This window comes from Scyliorhinus canicula, chromosome 7, assembly GCF_902713615.1.
Source record: "Scyliorhinus canicula chromosome 7, sScyCan1.1, whole genome shotgun sequence".
Taxonomy (NCBI): domain Eukaryota; kingdom Metazoa; phylum Chordata; class Chondrichthyes; order Carcharhiniformes; family Scyliorhinidae; genus Scyliorhinus; species Scyliorhinus canicula.
In genome coordinates, this window is record NC_052152.1 from 83,387,806 (window position 1) to 83,409,222 (window position 21,417).

The 21,417-nt window shown below is 44.7% G+C and overlaps 1 protein-coding gene across 3 annotated transcripts in view; it reads right to left on the reverse strand.

The window, feature by feature from the left end:
• LOC119969087 (cilia- and flagella-associated protein 47-like) overlaps window positions 1-21,417 on the reverse strand; it is an 868,530-nt gene that overhangs the window by 93,116 nt on the left and 753,997 nt on the right. For all 3 annotated transcript variants that reach the window (XM_038802287.1, XM_038802288.1, XM_038802285.1), the window contains exon 60: window positions 15,901-15,995. In XM_038802287.1, the coding sequence (XP_038658215.1) occupies window positions 15,901-15,995 (95 nt within the window). The remainder of the gene's footprint in view (window positions 1-15,900; window positions 15,996-21,417) is intronic.

The window sequence follows — 21,417 nt, forward strand, 5'->3', positions numbered from 1 at the left end:
AATTGAGTTGCGTAGAGATGCAATGGCTCACCCGTGTGTGCAGTAGACTGAGTTTCTGCTCCTTGAAACACCGAAGCCAGTGTAGGAAGATTTCCTTCGCCTCTGCAGCCTGTGGGTCGCGTTCTAGTCGATCAGGTTTGAGTGCTGATTCCATAGTAGTTTTCTTCAAGTTTTCTAAGACTATTAAATTGATGTGACCATCAATTGACTCGGAACGCTATTGGAAATAAACTGTGGTTTTAATAGTCTTACAACTGAGCCTGCCTGCGACTAGAAGAACTGAGGGCAGGCTCACACGGCTGCAGCACTTTATACTTCCGGTAGTGGGAGGGGTCATGGGCAGAGCCATGGGCGGAGCCAAAGGTGGAGCCCTGTACAAACTCCTCATCTCCCCCTATGGGCAGAGCCGAGCAACGGCTCACAGACAGAGCCCACAAGGACATAATGCTATACATTACAATACAGTGTGAATTACAATACAGTATGAATGCACCACAGATTGCCAGCAGCCATCTTGTGTAGGGCCTGGCCGTACTCGGCAGCCATGTTGACTGACATGAAAATGGAGGAGCGAGTATCGGAAATATCATGCATCCAGTACCCCCCACGTGCGACATCACAGTATGTAAAGCTGCTCTCATGTGCCGATTATTAATAAATGAACCCATGGCACGTTTACCAAATCCCTAACAAGCAATTGGTGCTTTGTGTCTGATATATGAAATAAACCCAAGGATTATATCAATATAATAACACAACATGGTGAACAGTGGTGAACTCCAGGAATGACATGTTGAACAGCTTTCGATCATACTACATGGCTTGTTCACAGCGCTGAGGTCCCAGGTTCGATCCCGGCTCTGGGTCACTGTCCCTGTGGAATTTGTACATTCTCCCGATGTTTGCGTCGGTTTCGTCCCCATAACCCAAAGATGTACTGGGTAGGTGGATTGGACGTGCTAAATTGCCCCTTAATTGGAAAAAATTAATTGGGCACACTAAATTTACATTAAAAAAACTACTACATGGCTTGAGAAGATCCTTGACGTTTTGGTCAGCCATAATTAAATCACAATGTTGGAAAGCATTAAAACACAGCATTGTGACTGAAACGAGAAGTTAAGGCATGGCGCCAAACTAGTGCTGAAGTAAAGAGCTTGTAAACAGAAGAATCCCTCATGGTGAGAGATCCTTGAGCGGGAGAGCCCATTGACAAAGCCAGCACCAGGTTAGCTCAATTGGGAAAGTGGAGTGACCTGGGTATGGGTTATATCGATAATGAGCAAGGGAGAGCTAAGCAGAAACAAAAGAATATCATAAAAATTGGGCCGGAGAAGGTTGTGATTATAAGGCGTCTTTGGGAGTTGCTGAACAATTAATTGAATAGAAAGCAACGACACCATTATTTTGTGATGCGCTCCAAACACATTTATGGAAATTTATGGAAAAAGAACAGAGTCCTGGTTTGGGCGCGTTTAGTGGGATGTTTCCCAGTGCTAACAGCAGCAAGAACGACCCTGTTATTAATTACAGCTCTGCTGTTTTTTGGGCCTTGGCGAGTAACGCTCCGCCACGGCCACACTTAGGTTCATTTCCTGCATAACGACCTGAGCTCACCAGTGCAGTATGGGATAGGGGCGCAATTTTTAAATGGCCCTGATCTCTCAACCTCCCTCCCACAGTCTCCGGACCCCACCCGCCGCAAAAAACATGCCAGCTTACTAATTAGGGAGTCCTCGAGACCTCTGCACCCACCTCATAAGAGCAGTGCACTCCGGGACCGATCCCTGGCATGGGCAAACTGCCAACTGGGCAAATTGCCAGCCTGGCACACTGGTAATTCCCCTGTCAGCCTGGCAACCCCCCCACCACCACCACCCAAGTGCCAAGATGCCTGGTCCACATTTGTGGAAACTAGTGTTAAACGGCTCTACGGCAAGAATTCTGAAGCAAGACCTTTCGATCCTTGGGTAACTCCAGCATAGACATATGCAAGTGAGACAAACTACTCACTTGGATATGGAGAGATCCCATTGAGGGAGCAATCCAGGTCACAAGGCCTCGTGAGATCTCATTAGATCTCGTGAGGTGTAATGAGTATCATAAATCTTGTGTGAGGATTCTCAGGAAATTTAACGGCCTCTTTGCATCCTGGGTCGGGGTGACAAGGCCGGTAGATCACCCCCAAGGTTTCTTGATTCTGATGTATCTGAACTAGACAAACAAGCAATAACACCTCACCTAGCAATTGGGAATGAAGGTCTACATAGGTTTAACACGTTGGAACTAACAGAAGAGTTAAATGAAGAGTTCCAATGTATGGCCTACATTGGAATCAGAATCAATTTAAAGTTTTATATTCATTGAATAGAGTTCAATCCATTTTGACAATGGCCTACAGAATCCATAGATCACTTCATCAGCAGCTGCTGAGAAAAGGGGTACACACTGTGATTTCTCAAACACATGTGATGATTAGCAGGCAGAATCATCACATGGAAGCATTCCAAAAAGATGCTGAACAAGACCAAAACATACAGCACTGAAGAACTACTAAAATATGAAGCGATCCTCAGCAATCAACAAAGCTCATAGGTCAAAAGCACAACCCCCGGGCAGCACGGTGACGCAGTGGTAGCACTGCAGTTTCACGGCGCCGAGGTCCCAGGTTCGATCCCGGCTCTGGGTCACTGTCCGTGTGGAGTTTGCTCATTCTCCCCGTGTTTGCGTGGGTTTTGCCCCCACCACTCAAAGATGTGCAAGGTAGGTGGATTGAACACGCTAAATTGCCCCTTCATTGGAAAAAATGAATTGGGTACTCTAAATTTATTTTAAAAAGTACAACCCCAATTGTTGATACACTCACATGGACACTCAAACCTAACAAAGACATGTGGACAATGTGGCTATCCGTTTACTCCAAGGAAATGTCCAGCTTTTTCATCAAATGCACATGTATGGCATGTGACAAAGGGTTTGGAAGCGCATTAGAGCAAAGGCTGGTGCAGCTACAAAGAGCCATACAGACTGTACACAATAGGTACCTCTAAGCAATAAGAATGATTATTTATCCTCTCAGAAATATATTCATGAGGTGATTGACAAACCAGAAGATGATGATGCTGTAGACGTTGAGATGGAGAGCAGTGAACACATGTTTCACAACATCAATCTTGTGGAAAACATAGGTACCATTATACCGTCCAAAGTGTTTACCAAGATTTGAATTATTTGTCCCAAGAAAATTGGTTACTATTTGTTTGGGACCAAGATTGATACAAGGGCAAATGCCAACATACTACCTCTGTAAACGTTTAAAAAGCATGTATCCACAGACATGGTAAGCCATGGCAAAACCTATTTGTGAAATTTTCAAGGTACAATAGTTCACCAATTCAATGTGTAGGATCCATAGTGCTGGAGTGCAAGTGCAATCAATCTTCTTGGTGTCATAGATGCTTTACATGGTGGAAGCTAGAGACTCAGTGATTGCAGGTCTACCTGCATGTCAGGACCTCACATTAGTAACAATCCATGGAATTAGTCAGACATCACACAGCAGATCAACCTCAGTTCTTGCCTAACAGCAAAACATCCAGAATGTTTTGATAAAATTGGCAGTTTCAAGGGAGCTGCAAAATTACATTTGCAGGAGAACGTATGCCTGTCAATTGATCCACCACCTAAACCAAGCTCCCAAATTGAAGGTTGAACTAGACAAAATGAAGAAAGATGGAATAATTAGAATAATACAAGAGCACACTGGTTGGTGCAGATTGATCATGTGTCACAAAGAAGGATGAATCATTCAGAGTATGCCTCGATCCATGATGTTTAAAATCACTGGTGAAAAATTATCCTTATGAAATAACCAAATTAGAAGAGTTCAATTTGCAGTTGCAAGATTCTTTGTGAAGCTTGATGCCAAGCATGGCTACTGGTCAGTAAATCTCCCAGAGTGTTCTACATGTTGTAGCCTATTTAGACAATACATGCTTCAATTACTTCCTTTCAGGTTGTGTTAGCCAGGGTCTCTATCAAGCTCATCTGGGCCACATGGCATGCACCATACCGGGATGCAACTGTATCTCATTATTATAACTGTTGTGGGGAGAACAATTCAAAAAAACATGACGATAATCTGCACTTATTGATGCAAGCACCACAGAATGCATGATTGTTATACAGCAATCTTAAATATGTCATTAATGTCCAGGAGATACATTTCTTCAATTCTATTTATTCCAGTGCTGGTATATGTCTTCAAAGTTGCAAATGTCTTTTTAATTTCTTATCCCCAGCCATTCTCAATGCCGTTCAATAATCTTCATCACTAAAGGGAATTATTGTAGAGAAAGGATGTGCCTTTCCAGTGGCAAGAAGTCCACCATACCTCTTCTGTTACAATGAAAAAAAGTAAACTGATTGTATGTACTTCAAAATTTCTGTCTGTAATGCAGGCAAAGCTATCCACACTGTGCTTTAGTGTTTGGAAGCAGGTGTTTTCATGTCTTTCTATTTGGCAAATGATTTGTGGTGGGGACCAGCCACAATCCACTGGAGATGATTTGGTGAAAACCATTGTCCAATGCACAGACGAGATTTCAAAGTCTCTTGATAAAGATTCAAAGCTCCGGCTATGAAATTAGGTACAAGTCAAATAACCTGATAATCACATCAGATACACTTCGCAGATGGCCTAACCCAGCAAAAACAGAATTATATCCATAGATCTACAAGTTGAATTTATTGACATTGAACTTGAAGATGTTCTCCAAATTGATCTGGTACTTTTTGCACAATGCAAATACCAGCAGCTACAAGAAGAAATTGCAAAACGTTCTATACTACAGAAATGAGGCCTCGTTAAACTGGAGTCAATGGAAATCAAGGGGGAAACTCTCCACTGGTTGGAGTCATACTTGGCACAAAGAAAAATGGTTGTGGTGGTTGGAGGTCAATCATCTCAGCTCCAAGACATCACTGCAGAGGTTCCTCAGGATAGTTCCTTGGCCCAACCATCTTCAGCTGCTTCACCAATTACCTCCCTTCCATCATAAGGTCAGAAGTGGGGATGTTTGCAGATGACTGCACAATGTTTAGCACCATTCGCGACTCCTCAGATAATGAAGCAGTCCACGTCTAAATGCAGCAATATCTGGACAATATCCAGGCTTGGGCTGATAAGTGGCAAGTTACATTTGCACCACACAAGTGCCAGGCAATGACCATCTCCAACAAGAAGAGATCTTATCATCACCCCTTGACATTCAATGGCATTACCATCACTGAATACCCCACAATCAACATCCTGGGGTTATCATTGATCATAAACTGAACTGGACTAGCCATATTAATACTGTGGTTACCAGGGCAGGTCAAAGGCTAGGAATCCGACGGTGAGTAACTCATCTCCTGACCCCCAAAAGCCTGTTCGCCATCTACAGGCATAAGTCAGGGGTGTTCTGGACTACTCTCCACTTGCCTGGATGAGTGCAGCTCCAACAACATTCAAGAAGCTTGACACCATCTAGGACAAAGCAGCCGCATGATTGCTCCTCCTTCCACAAACATTCAAACCAACCACTACCAATGAAGAGTGGCAGTCGTGTGGACCGTCTACAAGATGCACTGCAATAACTCATCAAGGTTCCCAAGAAAGCACCTTCCAAGCCCACGACCATTACCAAGTCACTCACCACTCTGACTTGAAAGTATATCGCCGTTTCTTCACTGTCGCTGGGGCAAAATCCTGGACTTCCTTCCCTAACAGCACAGTGGGTGTACCTACACCTCAAGGACTGCAGTAGTTCAAGAAGGCAACTCACCACAACCTTCTGAAGGACTACTAGGGATGGGTAATAAATGTTGGCCTAACCAGCGACGCCCATGTCCCGATTCAATTAAGCATGTCGACGATCGCAGAACCATTTTGACCTTACCAAGGCATCTCTCAGGAAGTCAAGGGCAGGCAGATCATCATACCAGAATCTTTGCAACTTGATATCCTTCAGCAACTTCATCATTCACACAGTGGCATTGATGGTATGAAACGATCCGCAAGAAAGGCAATCCATTGGCTGAGAATGAACAATGACACTGAAGTCATTGCAAGAGGTGCAAGGCATGTCAAGAGCATAGGCCAAGTCAGCACAAAGACCCATTGATTACCCACAAAGATCCACAAAGCACGGTAGCATGGTGGTTAGCATAAATGCTTCACAGCTCCAGGGTCCCAGGTTCGATTCCCGGCTGGGACACTGTCTGTGCAGAGTCTGCACGTCCTCCCCGTTTGTGCGTGGGTTTCCTCCGGGTGCTCCGGTTTCCTCCCACAGTCCAAAGATGTGCGGGTTAGGTGGATTGGCCATGCTAAATTGCCCGTAGTGTTCTAAAATGTAAGGTTAAGGGGGGGTTGTTGGGTTACGGGTATAGGGTGGATACGTGGGTTTGAGTAGGGTGATCATTGCTCGGCACAACATCGAGGGCCGAAGGGCCTGTTCTGTGCTGTACTGTTCTATGTTCTATTATCTTTGGTCCAAAATTGTATCCGACCTCTTTCATGTCCATGGCACTGGCTTTACCACCATTGTCAACTATTTTACCAAGTACCCCATTATCCAATAATTACACAATACATCAAGCACAACAGTCAAGCACACTCTTAAGTACTATTTTCAGTTTATTGGAGTGCCTGGAGAGGTAAGTATGGACAACGGTTAGCAATTTATTGATAAATTATTTCAGCATATGTGTGAGAAGTGAAATATCGATCACACCATTAGTTCTCCTCATTACCTTAGAACTAATGGCTGAACTGAACTAATTATGCGTATGGTGAAATCCCTAATTCACAAATGTAGACAGTCCAAGCAAGATTCACACGTTGCAATGTTACATCTGAGAATGAAATCTTTAAGTGCAACTACTCCATCACCAGAAGAGCTCATTCTTGGCAGACTTGTGCATATCAATTTATCAGCTCTTACATATTCGACTCTCCTAAAAGCTAGACAACAATTTATAAAATTGCAAGAGACGATTATCAACAAGTATGATAAAAATACAGTTACAGAGTTGCCAAGTTTACTGTTGGGACACATTTACATCCAGATCCCACAGAAAGTATGCGGCAACCATCCAACATGACCAGGATTTGTTTAGAACCAAGGTCCTATGATGTTGTTAGAAACAAATGTGGAACATTGCGGCACAACCAAAAACAACTCGCATCCAGTGAAACACATCAACCACCATACAGTCCTATTACATCGAGGACAAGATCCCAATTTTACCCAGCAGAATACAACAGATTTCTTTGAGGAATTTTAAAAACTCCAACAAGGTTACCACTGTAAGATCTGGATGTACCATCAGATTACCTTTATGCTGTAGAAACGCATACATTTATCAGTTCTGTGCACTTCTGTATTGATAACTAAACATGGATGTAAATAATTGTACTTCTTTGGAAGGGACGGATATCTTTAAAAAGAAAGGAGGAGGCTGTTGTAATTTGCCTTTAAATGATAGCAGCATGATAGCGGAATTGAAATGTGTCATGTGATCCTATCTTAGTTTCACTTTTGCTTTCAGCAGAATACACACATGTAACTCTGATGGCTCAAGTTTTATACCCATGTTGAACTGTACTCATGCGCCTAGTCTGAATAAATTAACTCGCAGTGAATGATTGGTGCCTTGCGCCTTATACAGTAAATGAACGCAGGGCTTATATTATGATAACGATGATGTGCAAATGCCGGCATTGGACTGGGATGAGCACAGTAAGAAATCTTACAACACCAAGTTAAAGCCCAACAGGTTTGTTTCAAATCACTAGCTTTTGGAGCACTACTCCTTCTTCAGGTGAATGAAGAGGTAGGTTCCAGGAACATACATGGAGACAAAGTCAAAGCTGGAAGACGATACTTTGAATACGAGCATTTGCAGGTAATTAAGTCTTTACAGATCCAGAGAGAGGGGGAATCCCAGGTTAAAGAGGTGTGAATTGTCTCAAGCCAGAACAGTTAGTAGGATTTTGCAAGCCCAGGCCAGATGGTGGGGGGGGGGGGGGTGAATGTAATCCAACATGAATCCAAGGTTCTGGTTGAGGCCGTACTCATGTGTGTGGAACTTGGCTATACGTTTCTGCTCGGCGATTCTGCATTGTCGCGTGTCCTGAAGGCTGCCTTGGAGAACCCTTACCCGAAGATCAGAGGCTGAGCGCCCTTGACTGCTGAAGTGTTCCCCGACTGGAAGGGAACATTCCTGCCTGGCGATTGTTGCACGATGTCCGTTCATCCGCTGTCGCAGCGTCTGCATGGTCTCGCCAATCTACCACGCTTCAGGGCATCCTTTCCTGCAGCATATGAGGTAGACAACGTTGGCCAAGTCGCACGAGTATGTACCGTGTACCTGGTGGGTGGTGTTCTCACGTGTAATGGAGGTACCCATGTATGGCACGTCTTCCAGAGATTGTCATGGCAGAGTTGTGTGGTGTCATAGTCGCTGTTCTGAAGGCTGGGTGGTTTGCTACAAACAATTCTGCAACACATCCGCTTCATTCTGGATCACACCATCTTCACCTTCGACAACAAGTTCTTCATCCAGACACATGGGACAGCCATGGGGACAAAATTTTCACCTCAATATGCCAACATCATCATGCACAAGTTTGAACAAGACTTCAATGCACAGGACCTTCAACCGACGTTATACACCAGATACATTGATGAAATTTTTTTCCTTTGGACGCACGGCGAAGAATCACTGGAACGACTACACGATAACATCAATAAGTTCCATCCCACCATCAGACTCACTATGAACTACTCTCCAGAATCGGTGGCATTCTTGGACACACTCATCTCCATCAAGGACGGTCACCTCAGCACTTCGCTTTACCGCAAGCCCACGGATAATCTCACGATGCTCCACTTCTCCAGCTTCCACCCTAAACGCATTAAAGAAACCATCCCCTATGGACAAGCCCTCTGTATACACAGGATCTGCTCAGACGAGGAGGAGCATAACAGACACCTGCAGACGATGAAAGATGCCCTCATACGAACGGGATATGGAGCTCGACTCATCGATCGACAGTTCCAATGCGCCACAGCAAAAAACCGCACCAATCACCTCAGAAAAAAAACAGGGACACAGCCAAAGGAGTACCCTTCATCGTCCAGTACTTCCCCGGAGCAGAGAAAGTACATCTTCTTCGTAGCCTTCAACACATCATCGATGAAGACGAACATCTTGCCAAGGTCATCCCCACACCTCCACTACTTTCCTTCAAACAACCGCGCAACCTCAAACAAACCATTGTTTGCAGCAAATTACCCAGCCTTCAGAACAGCGACATCACACCACACAACTCTGCCATGACAATCTCTGCAAGACGTGCCAGATCATCAACATGGGTACCGCCATTACACGTGAGAACACCACCCAGCAGGTACGTGGTACATACTCGTGTGACTCGGCCAATGTTGTCTACCTCATCCACTGCAGGAAAGGATGTCCCGAAGCATGGTAGATTGGCGAGACCATGCAGACGCTGCGACAACAGATGAACAGACATCGCGTGACAATCACCAGGCAGGAATGTTCCCTTCCAGTCGGGGAACACTTCAGCAGTCAAGGGCACTCAGCCTCTGATCTTCGGGGAAACGTTCTCCAAGGCAGCCTTCAGGACGCGCGAGAACGCAGAATTGCCGAGCAGAAACTTATAGCCAAGTTCCGCACACATGAGTACGGCCTCAACCGGAACCTTGGATTCATGTCGCATTACATTCACCCCCCACCACCTGTCCTGGGCTTGCAAAATCCTACCAACTGTCCTGGCTTGAGACAATTTACACGTCTTTAACCTGGGATTCCATTATCTGTAAAGACTTAATTACCTGCAAATGCTCACATTCAAAGTATCGTCTTGCATCTTTTACTTTGTCTATATATATGTTTCTGGAACATACCTCTTCATTCACCTGAGGAAGGAGCAGTGCTCCGAAAGCTAGTGATTTGAAACAAACCTGTTGGACTTTAACCTGGTGTTCTGAGACTTCTTACTATTATAACAACATGAGAGAGATGCCCAGGTGGTCTTCAAAGCATTTCCTCAGAATTGAGTGGGAACAGGTGGGCAGGGAGGTCAATGTGCAGAGCCTGGCCCTGAGGACTTGGCAGCTGGCCAGAAAGACGTTTAAAAACCTCACACAAATTACAAGGTCATTAAATGCATCTTCACATCACATTTCAGTCCCACAAATCACTGTAAACTATAACTTACCCCTATAACTTACCCAGAAATGCTCAGTACCATTCAGGACTCATAGCCAACATTCATATACTCCATTTCAGCCACACACCTCCTAATGAAGTCAGCCATACATCCACCTCTTTCTGTGTAAATAGAGCTCCAGCTATTGAGCAGTAGCTGACATATCACCCAGATGCCTCGCCACACAATCACGGACATACCGCTCTCTCTATAGCAGGAGGAGAGCACCCATAACAGAATGGAGCCACAAAGGAGTGACAGGGGGCTGTTCTGACTACATCTGCTCGCCACACACCCTATTCCCCAATAAAAATAGGAGATGGTGCTCTGCATTATGTGACTGCATCAACAGCCCATCATGACATCCTTCACCGCAAATGAAGGGTGAGTTACAGTCTTGCACTATTTATGAACTCCCTAATCCTCCTAAAATTTGTCATAAATTGAAAACTGCATATGGTTTATTGTGGACCCCCTGCTTTCCCAAAAAACTCCCTCCCTCATGCTTCTCCATCCCCTCTGCTTTCATGCCTTTCAGAGTTCCACGATCTACTGCCTGGTCAGCCTCAATACAGCTGGGTGGAAGAGAGAAGCAGCATCACTTGATCTCACAATCATAAACTACAAGCTCAGATACGTCACGATGTGTGGCTCAGAAATTACAATAGCCTCAGGATCAGCAGATGGTGAGTAACTGGGCATAATTGAATTGCAGCTGGGTACAACTGAACTGCAGCTGGGCAAGTGAGAAAGGATGCCTTGTGTGCCAGAGATGTTCTGCTGCCAGAGGCTTGGACAAGGATTTCAATGGGCCAGCATTCAGAAGAACACAGATGACTATTATTACGATCCCAGTTGGTGTTAGAACTTGAAAGGAAGATCCCAGATGTACTCTGGATCAAAGAACCGTAACTTATATATTTTTTTATAAAATGGGGAGGAAAGGAGTCATGGGGCCACTAAATAGTTTTAACAAGAAACAAAAATGATCAAACATGAAAAACTTGGATCATGATACAATGTGCCTTTACTCCCCTTATCTTAACAATTACATGCAGGTTTTAGGATTTACATGGATTACAGACTACATCTTAATCTACAATGGTCTCATTAACACAAAGTCCCTTTTAAGCACACAAGATGACTGTGGGCAAATGCACTTTCCACTCTAAACCCCAAGTGAATGTTTGTCGATGTCTCCTCAGAATACCTCCAGATGAATGTCACGTGAGAGTTTCCATACTCAATTCCCAAAAACATGCTTTGAAATCTCTCATAATAATACTTAGTGGTTTGTGTTCTGAAATCCAGACCGGGTTTTCAAAATTAGCCTTTTAAACAAAGCTTCTGCTATGCTTTCAACAGCAAATCTAGCCCAGGATTTTATGCCAACATCTTTAAGATTTATTTTTCTTGGTTCCTGTGCAAATTGTTCACAATTGTTTTATCTCTTGATTCCCAAACTATATTAAAATGGCATCAGATATTTGTTTTACCTTTGAATGCCGCTGGCCTACATTAAATCTGGTTACTGTTCTCTTGAACTCAGAGCACTTTGTTTACTCAATTCTTCTGAACAATACCTCGGTCTCTGTTCACTAGAGATCCCACTAATAGGGAGACCACCCACAAACCCCCAAGAAAACAGACCCCCATCTGGAAGCTAGAGAGCAGTCCAGCAAAGGCAGTGAAAATAATTACTGTTGTAAAACTCACCTGGGAAATACCCCTGCTGGCTCAGACAGAGGAAGCACCATTTGTCAATTCCTATAATGAAAAAACAGTGACCTGCATTTCAACGCCTCGGATCCTTGAGCTGAAAGCCATTCATTAATTTCCCTCGCTAGGCTGTGATTGATAGATTTGATAGACACATGGCTGTCAGCCTTGCTTCATTCATCTTCATTTATGGTTGAGAGACTCTGAACTGCTCTAACCACAATGTTTACAAACATCAACCACTTCAAAGAGAATTAAGTGCTGTCATTTTCCAGCTGAGCACTTGAAAATCACTCACGCATGAGGGGGTGAGGATTGATTGGAATGTTTTTAACTCTTCTTGAAGAGGTTGATGTTTGTAAACAGTGGTAGAACACTATTTTTATTTGTTCATGAGATGTGGACATCGCTGGCTGGGCGAACATTTATTGCAGATGCCCAAGGGAATTTAAGGTCAACCACATTTCTGTGGGTCTGGAGTCACATGTAGGCCAGACAACGTAAGGGCAACAAAATACCTTCCCTGAAGGACATTAGTGAACTAGATGGGTTTTACGCCAATCAACAATGATTTCATGGTCATCGTTAGACTTGTAATTTCAGAATTTAATTGAATTCAAATTTCACCGTTTGCCATGGTGGGATTCAAATCAGGGTCCCCATAGAATTACCCTGGGTCTCTTGATTATAGGTCCAGTGACAATACCTCAATGCCACTGCCTCCCATTTTAGACTTATTCAACCATGAAGGAAGATGTATAAAGCAAGGCTGTTTGTATGGAAGGTTATGTTTGTATGGAAGCTGTCAATCACAGCACAATGAGGAAAATGAATGAATGGCTTGCAGCTCAATGATTTGAGAGTTTAAACACTGGTCATTGCTTTCTCTTTCCAGGAATCACCTTTGGTGCTTCCTCTGTTTGAGCCAGCAACTGTATTGACCAGGTAAGTGTTACAACAGTAATTGCATTCATTGCCTCTGTCTGGATCGCTGTCTAGTTTCCAGACAGGTTTCTATTTTCTGGGGGGCTTCCTGACAGGAGTCTCTTTCCTGGGGGGTGGGTCCTGACAAGGGTCTCTTTCCTTGGGGGGTGGGGGGGGGGGGGGGTCCTGACAGGGGACTCTTTTCTGGAGATCTGTGGGGGTCTCCATACGTAGGGGGCCACTTTATCTCAGGGGTCGCTGTGGGGGCGTGGGGAGTGGTGGGGTGGGCAGGTCTTGCAATGTACGGGGGGGGGTGGGTAGGAGTAGGCCATGGTGAGGTCCACCACTTCAGGGCCACGCTAGGAAATATCTGTAGTGAATCTCGTCCACGCAATTTTGGCCCAGCTGACCAGGCCCGGAGAATATGGTGCCCAACCTGCTAAATAGATGCAAGTGGGTCATTAAGACCCATTTATATCCTCCTGTTGGAGCGCATGCGTGAACCTCGATCCCACCGCCAGTGGAGGGCCAGAGAACCGGAAAGGGGCAGATCCCGCCTTTCCCCCAACGCCCGATTCTCCACCAGGAACCCCGCTATCGGCAGCAGAGAATTTTGACTAGTGTGCCTTTATGTCTGAATGTAACTTATAGTCCAGTGGTTTCCGCTTTGTTCCTTGCTTCATTCTGCCTATACCATATGAAGTGGTCAAGGAAGATTCTATGTAAGTCATCTTTCATGCAACATCCAAAGACTGATACAAAATCTATTGGAAGACAATCTAAGGATCTCAAATGTAATTCTTTTTGGTTTTAAAGCAGCTATGTATTGTGCAAGTCAGGCATTGTATTATTAGTTTTTTGGAGTGTAATTTTGCTTCTGTATAATAATCCTATATGTAAATAAATTTAACTTCAAGTTTTGGTCACCTTTTGGAGCTGACAAGAAAACATTGCAGACATCCAAATTAGTCTCTTGTGCACTGTACTGTAAAGAATGGATAATTGCTGATCCTGTGACATTTATTTATGATCTACATAAGGTTTTGTTTCACAAAGTGTCTGTGGAGTTCTTGGATCCACCATAATTTTGGAAGAAGATAAGTGGAAAACACGCAAAATAGTTGGCGGAATTTACCACTGTTCATCTCGGTGGGATATTCCGGACGCACCGATGGTGCACGGGTTTCCTGGCAACAGGGGTGTAGTCAAGAAAACCCTGCTTTCAGGCCACCTCCACTGTCAAAAAACATGCAACAGGTTGGTCGGTAACTCCCACCATGTATAAATCGCTATGAGCACTAGATAAATATGTTTGGAGAAAGCATGACCTTTATTCATAGAAACATATACAAAACTCAAAATAATAAATAGTGTTGTTTTTGAAGGGAAAACACAAAGTGTGGAATTCTCCCATTTTGAGACTGAGTGTAGAGGTGGACGGCTCCAGCGGTACCTAACCCTCCGATCAGAATGGTGGGACCCTGTGCCAGATTCAGTGCTTTAAACCTCATTAATTATGCACAAGCACATTCCCTTCTGAGTCATCTAGCAGGCCAACAGCTGATGAACCTTCACATTGTCAACTGGTCCCGGCACCATATTTAAATACCAGTCCAGTACACTCATATCATTCTCTCCAGTCCACCTGTCTTCACCAGACTGTGCAGGATGGCAGCAACCCAGAGGAAAAGGCTAGCAGCCTCAAGAGGAATTCTATCCCTCGATTCAGCCAACCTCTCCCCCGAACCCACCACCTGCGAGATGCCCAAATCCCACTTGGACCTCTAGCCACCACTGCTGAAGTCTTAATGAATCCCTTTCCAGTAAAAGAGGTGGTATCCCTTTAACCCTCTTCTTTATGAGCTTTTCATGCAGTCTTGCTGGGATCCAGCTTCCTTCCCTTCGGTCTTCCCCCTGCCTTTCATTGTCCATCATCATCATCCACCTTCTTGCCCCTCTGCCTGCCATAATGAGCCTTCACCCCCCCCCCCCCCCCTCCTTTCACTGCCCTCCTACCACATGGCCCCTTTGTCTTTATTAGGCCATACCCAGCCTCACATTGCACCCTACCCCAGTCAAACTTTGGATATTTGTTGCGGTGGCTGCATAAGTGCCTCAGCAAAGTGCCATTCAGACAAGCAATGGTGTGTGGCACCAGGGGAAGAAGGAGACACCTTTACCCCCGAAACCCAGGTTCAGTACTGATCTGACTCGGTAACACGGGCTCAGCAGCACTGTGCTGTCCATAAAGACCAGCTCGGCTTGGAGATGGAGGCAGGAATCGATCTGCCCTGGCAGAGTGATGTACAGTGTATCAGAATCAGTGTAGCTCTATGGCACAAAATTGTTGCATTCATCCTGAGGTATCTGGTAAACTGAGGACTGGCTTGTACAGGTCACTCATTAACAATTGGGTTTGATGCCGATGTCATTTCCAGCTGGCGCAATGCAAAATTGGAAGGTCTGATGGGATGTTGGTGTTTTAATGAGCATTCTTGACATACAAATGAATGCAAATGACATTTTTGCCACCTGCCAGTGGTAAGAGCAAGCCGCCATTGTGAGAATTACAGTCGGATTTTACGCTGACTTTTTGCCTCTTGCCAGATTCTCCGTGTCCGTCTGTCATCAAACCTACCACAGGCGGGTTGGGAGATTTCCAGCTGAGCAAGAAAATGGGTGCAACACACTTGTCTGCGTAGGTTTTAAGACTAAGTTCCTATATTTAGCCAGTTAGTTCAGCTGTATGTCAACACAGTGGTACTCCTGCATTGCTGATGAGGCTAAGTTGTTCATTTTGTGCATTTTTACTTTTAGATCTGCATTTTTCTTAACAGAAATATGCATTCACCGGTAAAGATTCACTTTTCACGAAAGACAAATTCAACTATAATTCTCTTTGGCAAGTATTTGTGAATAGTTTGAACTGCTGCCCTGTAGTTTAATAGCTTGACCTGTATCCTTTACATACTTACCAGGGGACAGTTTTGTGGATATTGTTTCAGGGATACCATGAATTGGATACAACCATCGAATTCCAGAAATGCCTCCCTCTGGTGATCTACAAAAGCTAAGAGAAACAAATTATTGTTATTTTCACAAAAGATATAGAGCAACATGGGACTGAAAGCATCAATCTTTACACTCTTCAATCTCAGTGTTTACAGTGCCAGCACAACAAAGCCAAGAAGTGCGGAGGGTGGATGGGGAGAGGGCTGATAGCCATCCAGTGGCACAAATTGCTTGCCTGTTTTGTTATAATCCAGTTAAAATACAACTAACCCATAGAATTATAACCCATGCATGTCTAAGCCTGATCTGTTATCGTTGTCAGTTAAGAACAATTCAGGTTTCTGTGCAATTTCGCAACTGAACTACTGGTTAAAATAACATGCACGTTTGAGGACATTGTTATATCATTGAAAGTTCCCGGAAGATGAGAGGTGGGTCAAGGATGGCAAACAGTGGGGAGCAGTCCATACCCAATAATGGGCCATGATGCTGGGAGCAGGGAGTTCAGTAGAGTGGGGAAAGGAAGATTCGGACTAATGACACACAGGGAACGATATAGCTTGTGAAAGGCAACTAGGGATTTCTTTTTATTAAATAAATTTAGAGTACCCAATTCATTTTTTCCAATTAAGGGGCAACTTAGCATGGCCAATTCACCTACCCTGCACAACTTTGGGTCGTGAGGGCGTAAACCACGCAAACTCGGGGAGAATGTGCAAACTCCACACGGACAGTGACCCAGAGCCGGGATTGAAACTCGGACCTCGGCGCCGTAAGGTAGCATAGGGATTTCTTGAGAGGTGGGAAACAGAATATGTGGGTGAATATGCAAGAAAAGAAGCACTGAATGTCAATGAAGGATGGAGGTTATATAGAGTGCAGTTGGGAAGGAAGATTTTGGGGTGGAATGGAGATCAGAAGTTAACGGATAAACAATGGGAAATATGGACTGGGATATATCACAGAGGATGGCAAACAAAGCTAATTCGAAAGTGCGTATTGAAAATTGGAATGAAAGTGTGCAGACACAGCAGTGAAGTGGTGAAATTCCCTGGGTGAAAGAGCATTATTAGCAGTGGTAGGGAGAGGGAAATACAAATGAGGCCATTCTGGATAAAATAGGGTTTGCAGTAACAAATATCTTGCATTCCACTTCATGTGTCTTTTCTCACTGCAAGTCCTGGCCAATCATCCTAGTCAAATCCATCCGACCCCACCCCCCCACCTTTCACCCGATGCCCAAAATCTTCCTCCAGCTCTGAATATACCCCTGTTAGAATGTGATCACTACCATCTCACACCGGTACTTCCCCATGATGAAAGATAAAAGTAAAAATATAAACTAAAAAGATAAGTGTGCAGAAAGAATTGCAATGCAACACAAAAGCTTAAAGGAACAAGAAAAGGCAAGTAACTACATAAAGATATAGGAAACCAAAAAGACACAGATAACCATAACTGGAAAGATGAACAGCTGATGGAAAACATTAAATGTCAGAAATATGTTAAACAACCATTCCCTGAAGCCAGCTGGAATATCGTCTCATTTTTTTGCACAGTCATTTAGTCACAGGTGAGACTAATGGTTGCTATGAATGTGTAGTCACAAATTGAACAGTGGAACTTGAATACAATGACCAGGATTCTCCGTTGCGTGTCCTTCCTGCTACAGGTGCGAGCGAATTTGTACTCAGCCAAAACTCCCAGGGCTGAATTCTCCGCTGTCGGGATTCTCCATTTTGCCGGCAGCCCGGTAGTTTCCCGACAGCGTGGGGCTGCCCCACAATGGGAAACCCCACTGACCAGCCAGTGAGGTGGAGAATGCTAACAGCATGCCGCACCAGAAATCTGGCACGACGGGACGGAGAAACCCACCCCAATTCTCTGCAGTGGGACTGGAGAATCCCGCTGCCGTGAACGGCGAGAGAATCCCACCCATTATTTGGGAATCTTGATTTTTCATAGAAGATTTGATTAGTTGGTTCACGTATTCAGCAAGCTCTGAAGAAGAGTCATACGGACTCGAAAAGGTTAACTCTGCTACTTTCAGGGCAGCACAGTGGCGCAGTGGTTAGCACTGGTGAATCTTCCTTCCCAGCTCAGGCCGGTGCCCAGGTGGCACTGCCAGGATGTCAGACTGACAATGCCAGGGTTTCAGACTAGCATTGCCATGGTATCCAGGTGGCACCAGCAGTGCCAGGCACCACCCTGCCCAAAGGATGCAGCTGGGGACCACCGATCCCCTTGGAGACCCCCACTAGTGTCCCCCGTTTGAGGGTACCAAATGGCACACACCCGAGGTCCCCGAGGTGAAGGGATTGAATCCCAAAGCCTCAAGTATCATGGGAATCTGCATATTAGACTGAGGCTAGAGCCGCGGGCAAGACTGGCTCCTCAGAGATCAAGTTGGCATCTTTAAAGTGTGCGCAGATCTGAAAGTGATTGAGGGTCCCCACAACCCCCACCCATGGACATTGCAACCCTCTGCAGACATGGGCAACATCCCCAACTGTCAATGCCGGAGGGACAATGCCGGAGGGACAACTCCCCCCCCCCCATATGATTAAAGGTCCTCATGACTTCCCCAACCAACCACCCAGCATGAAGGTGATCTGGCATCACACCCACCCATCCTTTTGGAGAGGTTTGGATCCCCCTCATGCGTGTGTGCTGTGGCGGGTGGGGGGGGGGGGGGGGGGGGGGGGGGGGGGGGGCGAGAACTCGTTATTCCTGTGATGGTGGGGAGGGGGAAGGGAGATGACACTACTTGTCAGCGGAGTGGGGGGGAACCAGGGTTTACATTATGGGGGAAGAGCAGTGGTGCCCTCCGCCGGACCTCGGTATTGTACCATCCACTCTATATGGCAACTTGATACCAAGATTCCGTTGGTATCCCGCAAGCTCTTCTCCACACATGAATTTGCATGGAAGAGGGGAGTGAAACGCACCTGGGCACTGCTTCAGTGCCAACAGAGACCAGTTGCGAGTCTCTCCTGGGCGCAGCACTTAATCTTCAAAACGGAGAACCCAGCCCAATGTTTTCTTCCTCCCTCAATGTCAATCCTTTGCCCAAATTCAGAATTTTAGGTCAGTTAATAGGACAACTCAATCACATTAAATTACAGTAAGTAGTCTTATAACACCGGGTTGAAGTCCAACAGGTTTGTTTCAAATCACTAGTTTTCGGAGCTTTTCGAATTATCTGAGGAAGGAGCAGTGCTCTGAAAGCTTCTTACTGTGCTCACCCCAGTCCAACGCCGGCATCTCCACATCACATTAAATTACTATTGTGATAAAATTAAAATTAGAATTGCACTATGTAATTCCTTCCTCCGCTCGTGAGGGAGTTGACTTTTGAAGAAATACAGTCCGAAAGGTACCCACAGTCTTTTGTTATTCCATCCAAGAGGCCAAGGCAACTATAGTACTACGTAATGCAGAGAGAATGACCCATATTTTGTGGCTGTAATAATGGTGACACTGTCTGTGTTCTTCATTATTACCCTGTGGAACTGTCAGCAACATTCGGAGTTCATACATGCACAGTTAAATGTGGAAATACAGAAGTTGCTGTTAGTCATTGTCTGCCCTCCACACGGGGTGCTATTGAATTCCTGCAATCTTGAGAAATCAATGAACTGGCAGAGATTTCTGTTTTATGTTGTAATATCACTATTAAAGACCCTGAAAAAATTACACCTTGTTAATGAGGTGTAACTGGTTTTTAATTGCGTAATAAATTGTAACTACTGTTCAACAACGTCTCTGGTGCTGTAATGTTGATTTTATATCTGTGCGATGTCAAATGATTCTATAATGTTTAAAATTCCATTATTTTTAATGTAATAGAATAACTTTTTTGAAGTTTATGATATTTAGAATTTATGATAATTCAGCTTCTAGCATGTATGTCAAAATCATTATTTTGTTTTCTGTAAAAGTTATAAAAATTGAAGGATAATTGGTACATTTTACCATTTTTCCTGGTCTGCTATTGGTGAGAATTCTTTAATGGGATTGGCTGCTTACTTTAAGACCATAAGACCATAAGACATAGGAGCGGAAGTAAGGCCATTCGGCCCATCGAGTCCACTCCACCATTCAATCATGGTTGATTTCAACTCCATTTACCCGCTCTCTCCCCATAGCCCTTAATTCCTCGAGAAATCAAGAATTTATCAATTTCTGTCTTAAAGACACTCAACGTCCCGGCCTCCACTGCCCTCTGTGGCAATGAATTCCACAGACCTACCACTCTCTGGCTGAAGAAATTTCTCCTCATCTCTGTTCTAAAGTGACTCCCTTTTATTCTAAGGCTGTGCCCCCGCGTCCTAGTCTCCCCTGCTAATGGAAACAACTTCCTACGTCCATCCTATCCAAGCCATTCATTATCTTGTAAGTTTCTATTAGATCTCCCCTCAACCTCCTAAACTCCAATGAATATAATCCCACGATCCTCAGACGTTCATCGTATGTTAGGCCTACCATTCCTGGGATCATCCGTGTGAATCTCCGCTGGACCCGCTCCAGTGCCAGTATGTCCTTCCTGAGGTGTGGGGCCCAAAATTGCTCACAGTATTCTAAATGGGGCCTAACTAGTGCTTTATAAAGCCTCAGAAGTACATCCCTGCTTTTATATTCCAAGCCTCTTGAGATAAATGACAACATTACATTTGCTTTCTTAATTACAGACTCAACCTGCAAGTTTACCTTTAGAGAATCCTGGACTAGGACTCCCAAGTCCCTTTGCACTTTAGCATTATGAATTTTGTCACCGTTTAGAAAATAGTCCATGCCTCTATTCTTTTTTCCAAAGTGCAAGACCTCGCACTTGCCCACGTTGAATTTCATCAGCCACTTCTTGGACCATTCTCCTAAACTGTCTAAATCTTTCTGCAGCCTCCCCACCTCCTCAATACTACCTGCCCCTCCACCTATCTTTGTATCATCGGCAAACTTGGCCAGAATGCCTCCAGTCCCGTCATCTAGATCGTTAATATATAAAGAGAACAGCTGTGGCCCCAACACTGAACCCTGCGGGACACCACTTGTCACCGGTTGCCATTCCGAAAAAGAACCTTTTATCCCAACTCCCTGCCTTCTGTCTGACAGCCAATCGTCAATCCATGTCAGTACCTTGCCTCGAATACCATGGGCCCTTATTTTACTCAGCAGTCTCCCGTGAGGCACCTTGTCAAAGGCCTTTTGGAAGTCAAGATAGATAACATCCATTGGCTCTCCTTGGTCTAACCTATTTGTTATCTCTTCAAAGAACTCTAACAGGTTTGTCAGGCACGACCTCCCCTTACTAAATCCATGCTGACTTGTCCTAATCCGACCCTGCACTTCCAAGAATTTAAAAATCTCATCCTTAACGATGGATTCTAGAATTTTGCCAACAACCGAGGTTAGGCTAATTGGCCTATCATTTTCCATCTTTTTTCTTGTTCCCTTCTTGAACAGGGGGGTTACAACAGCGA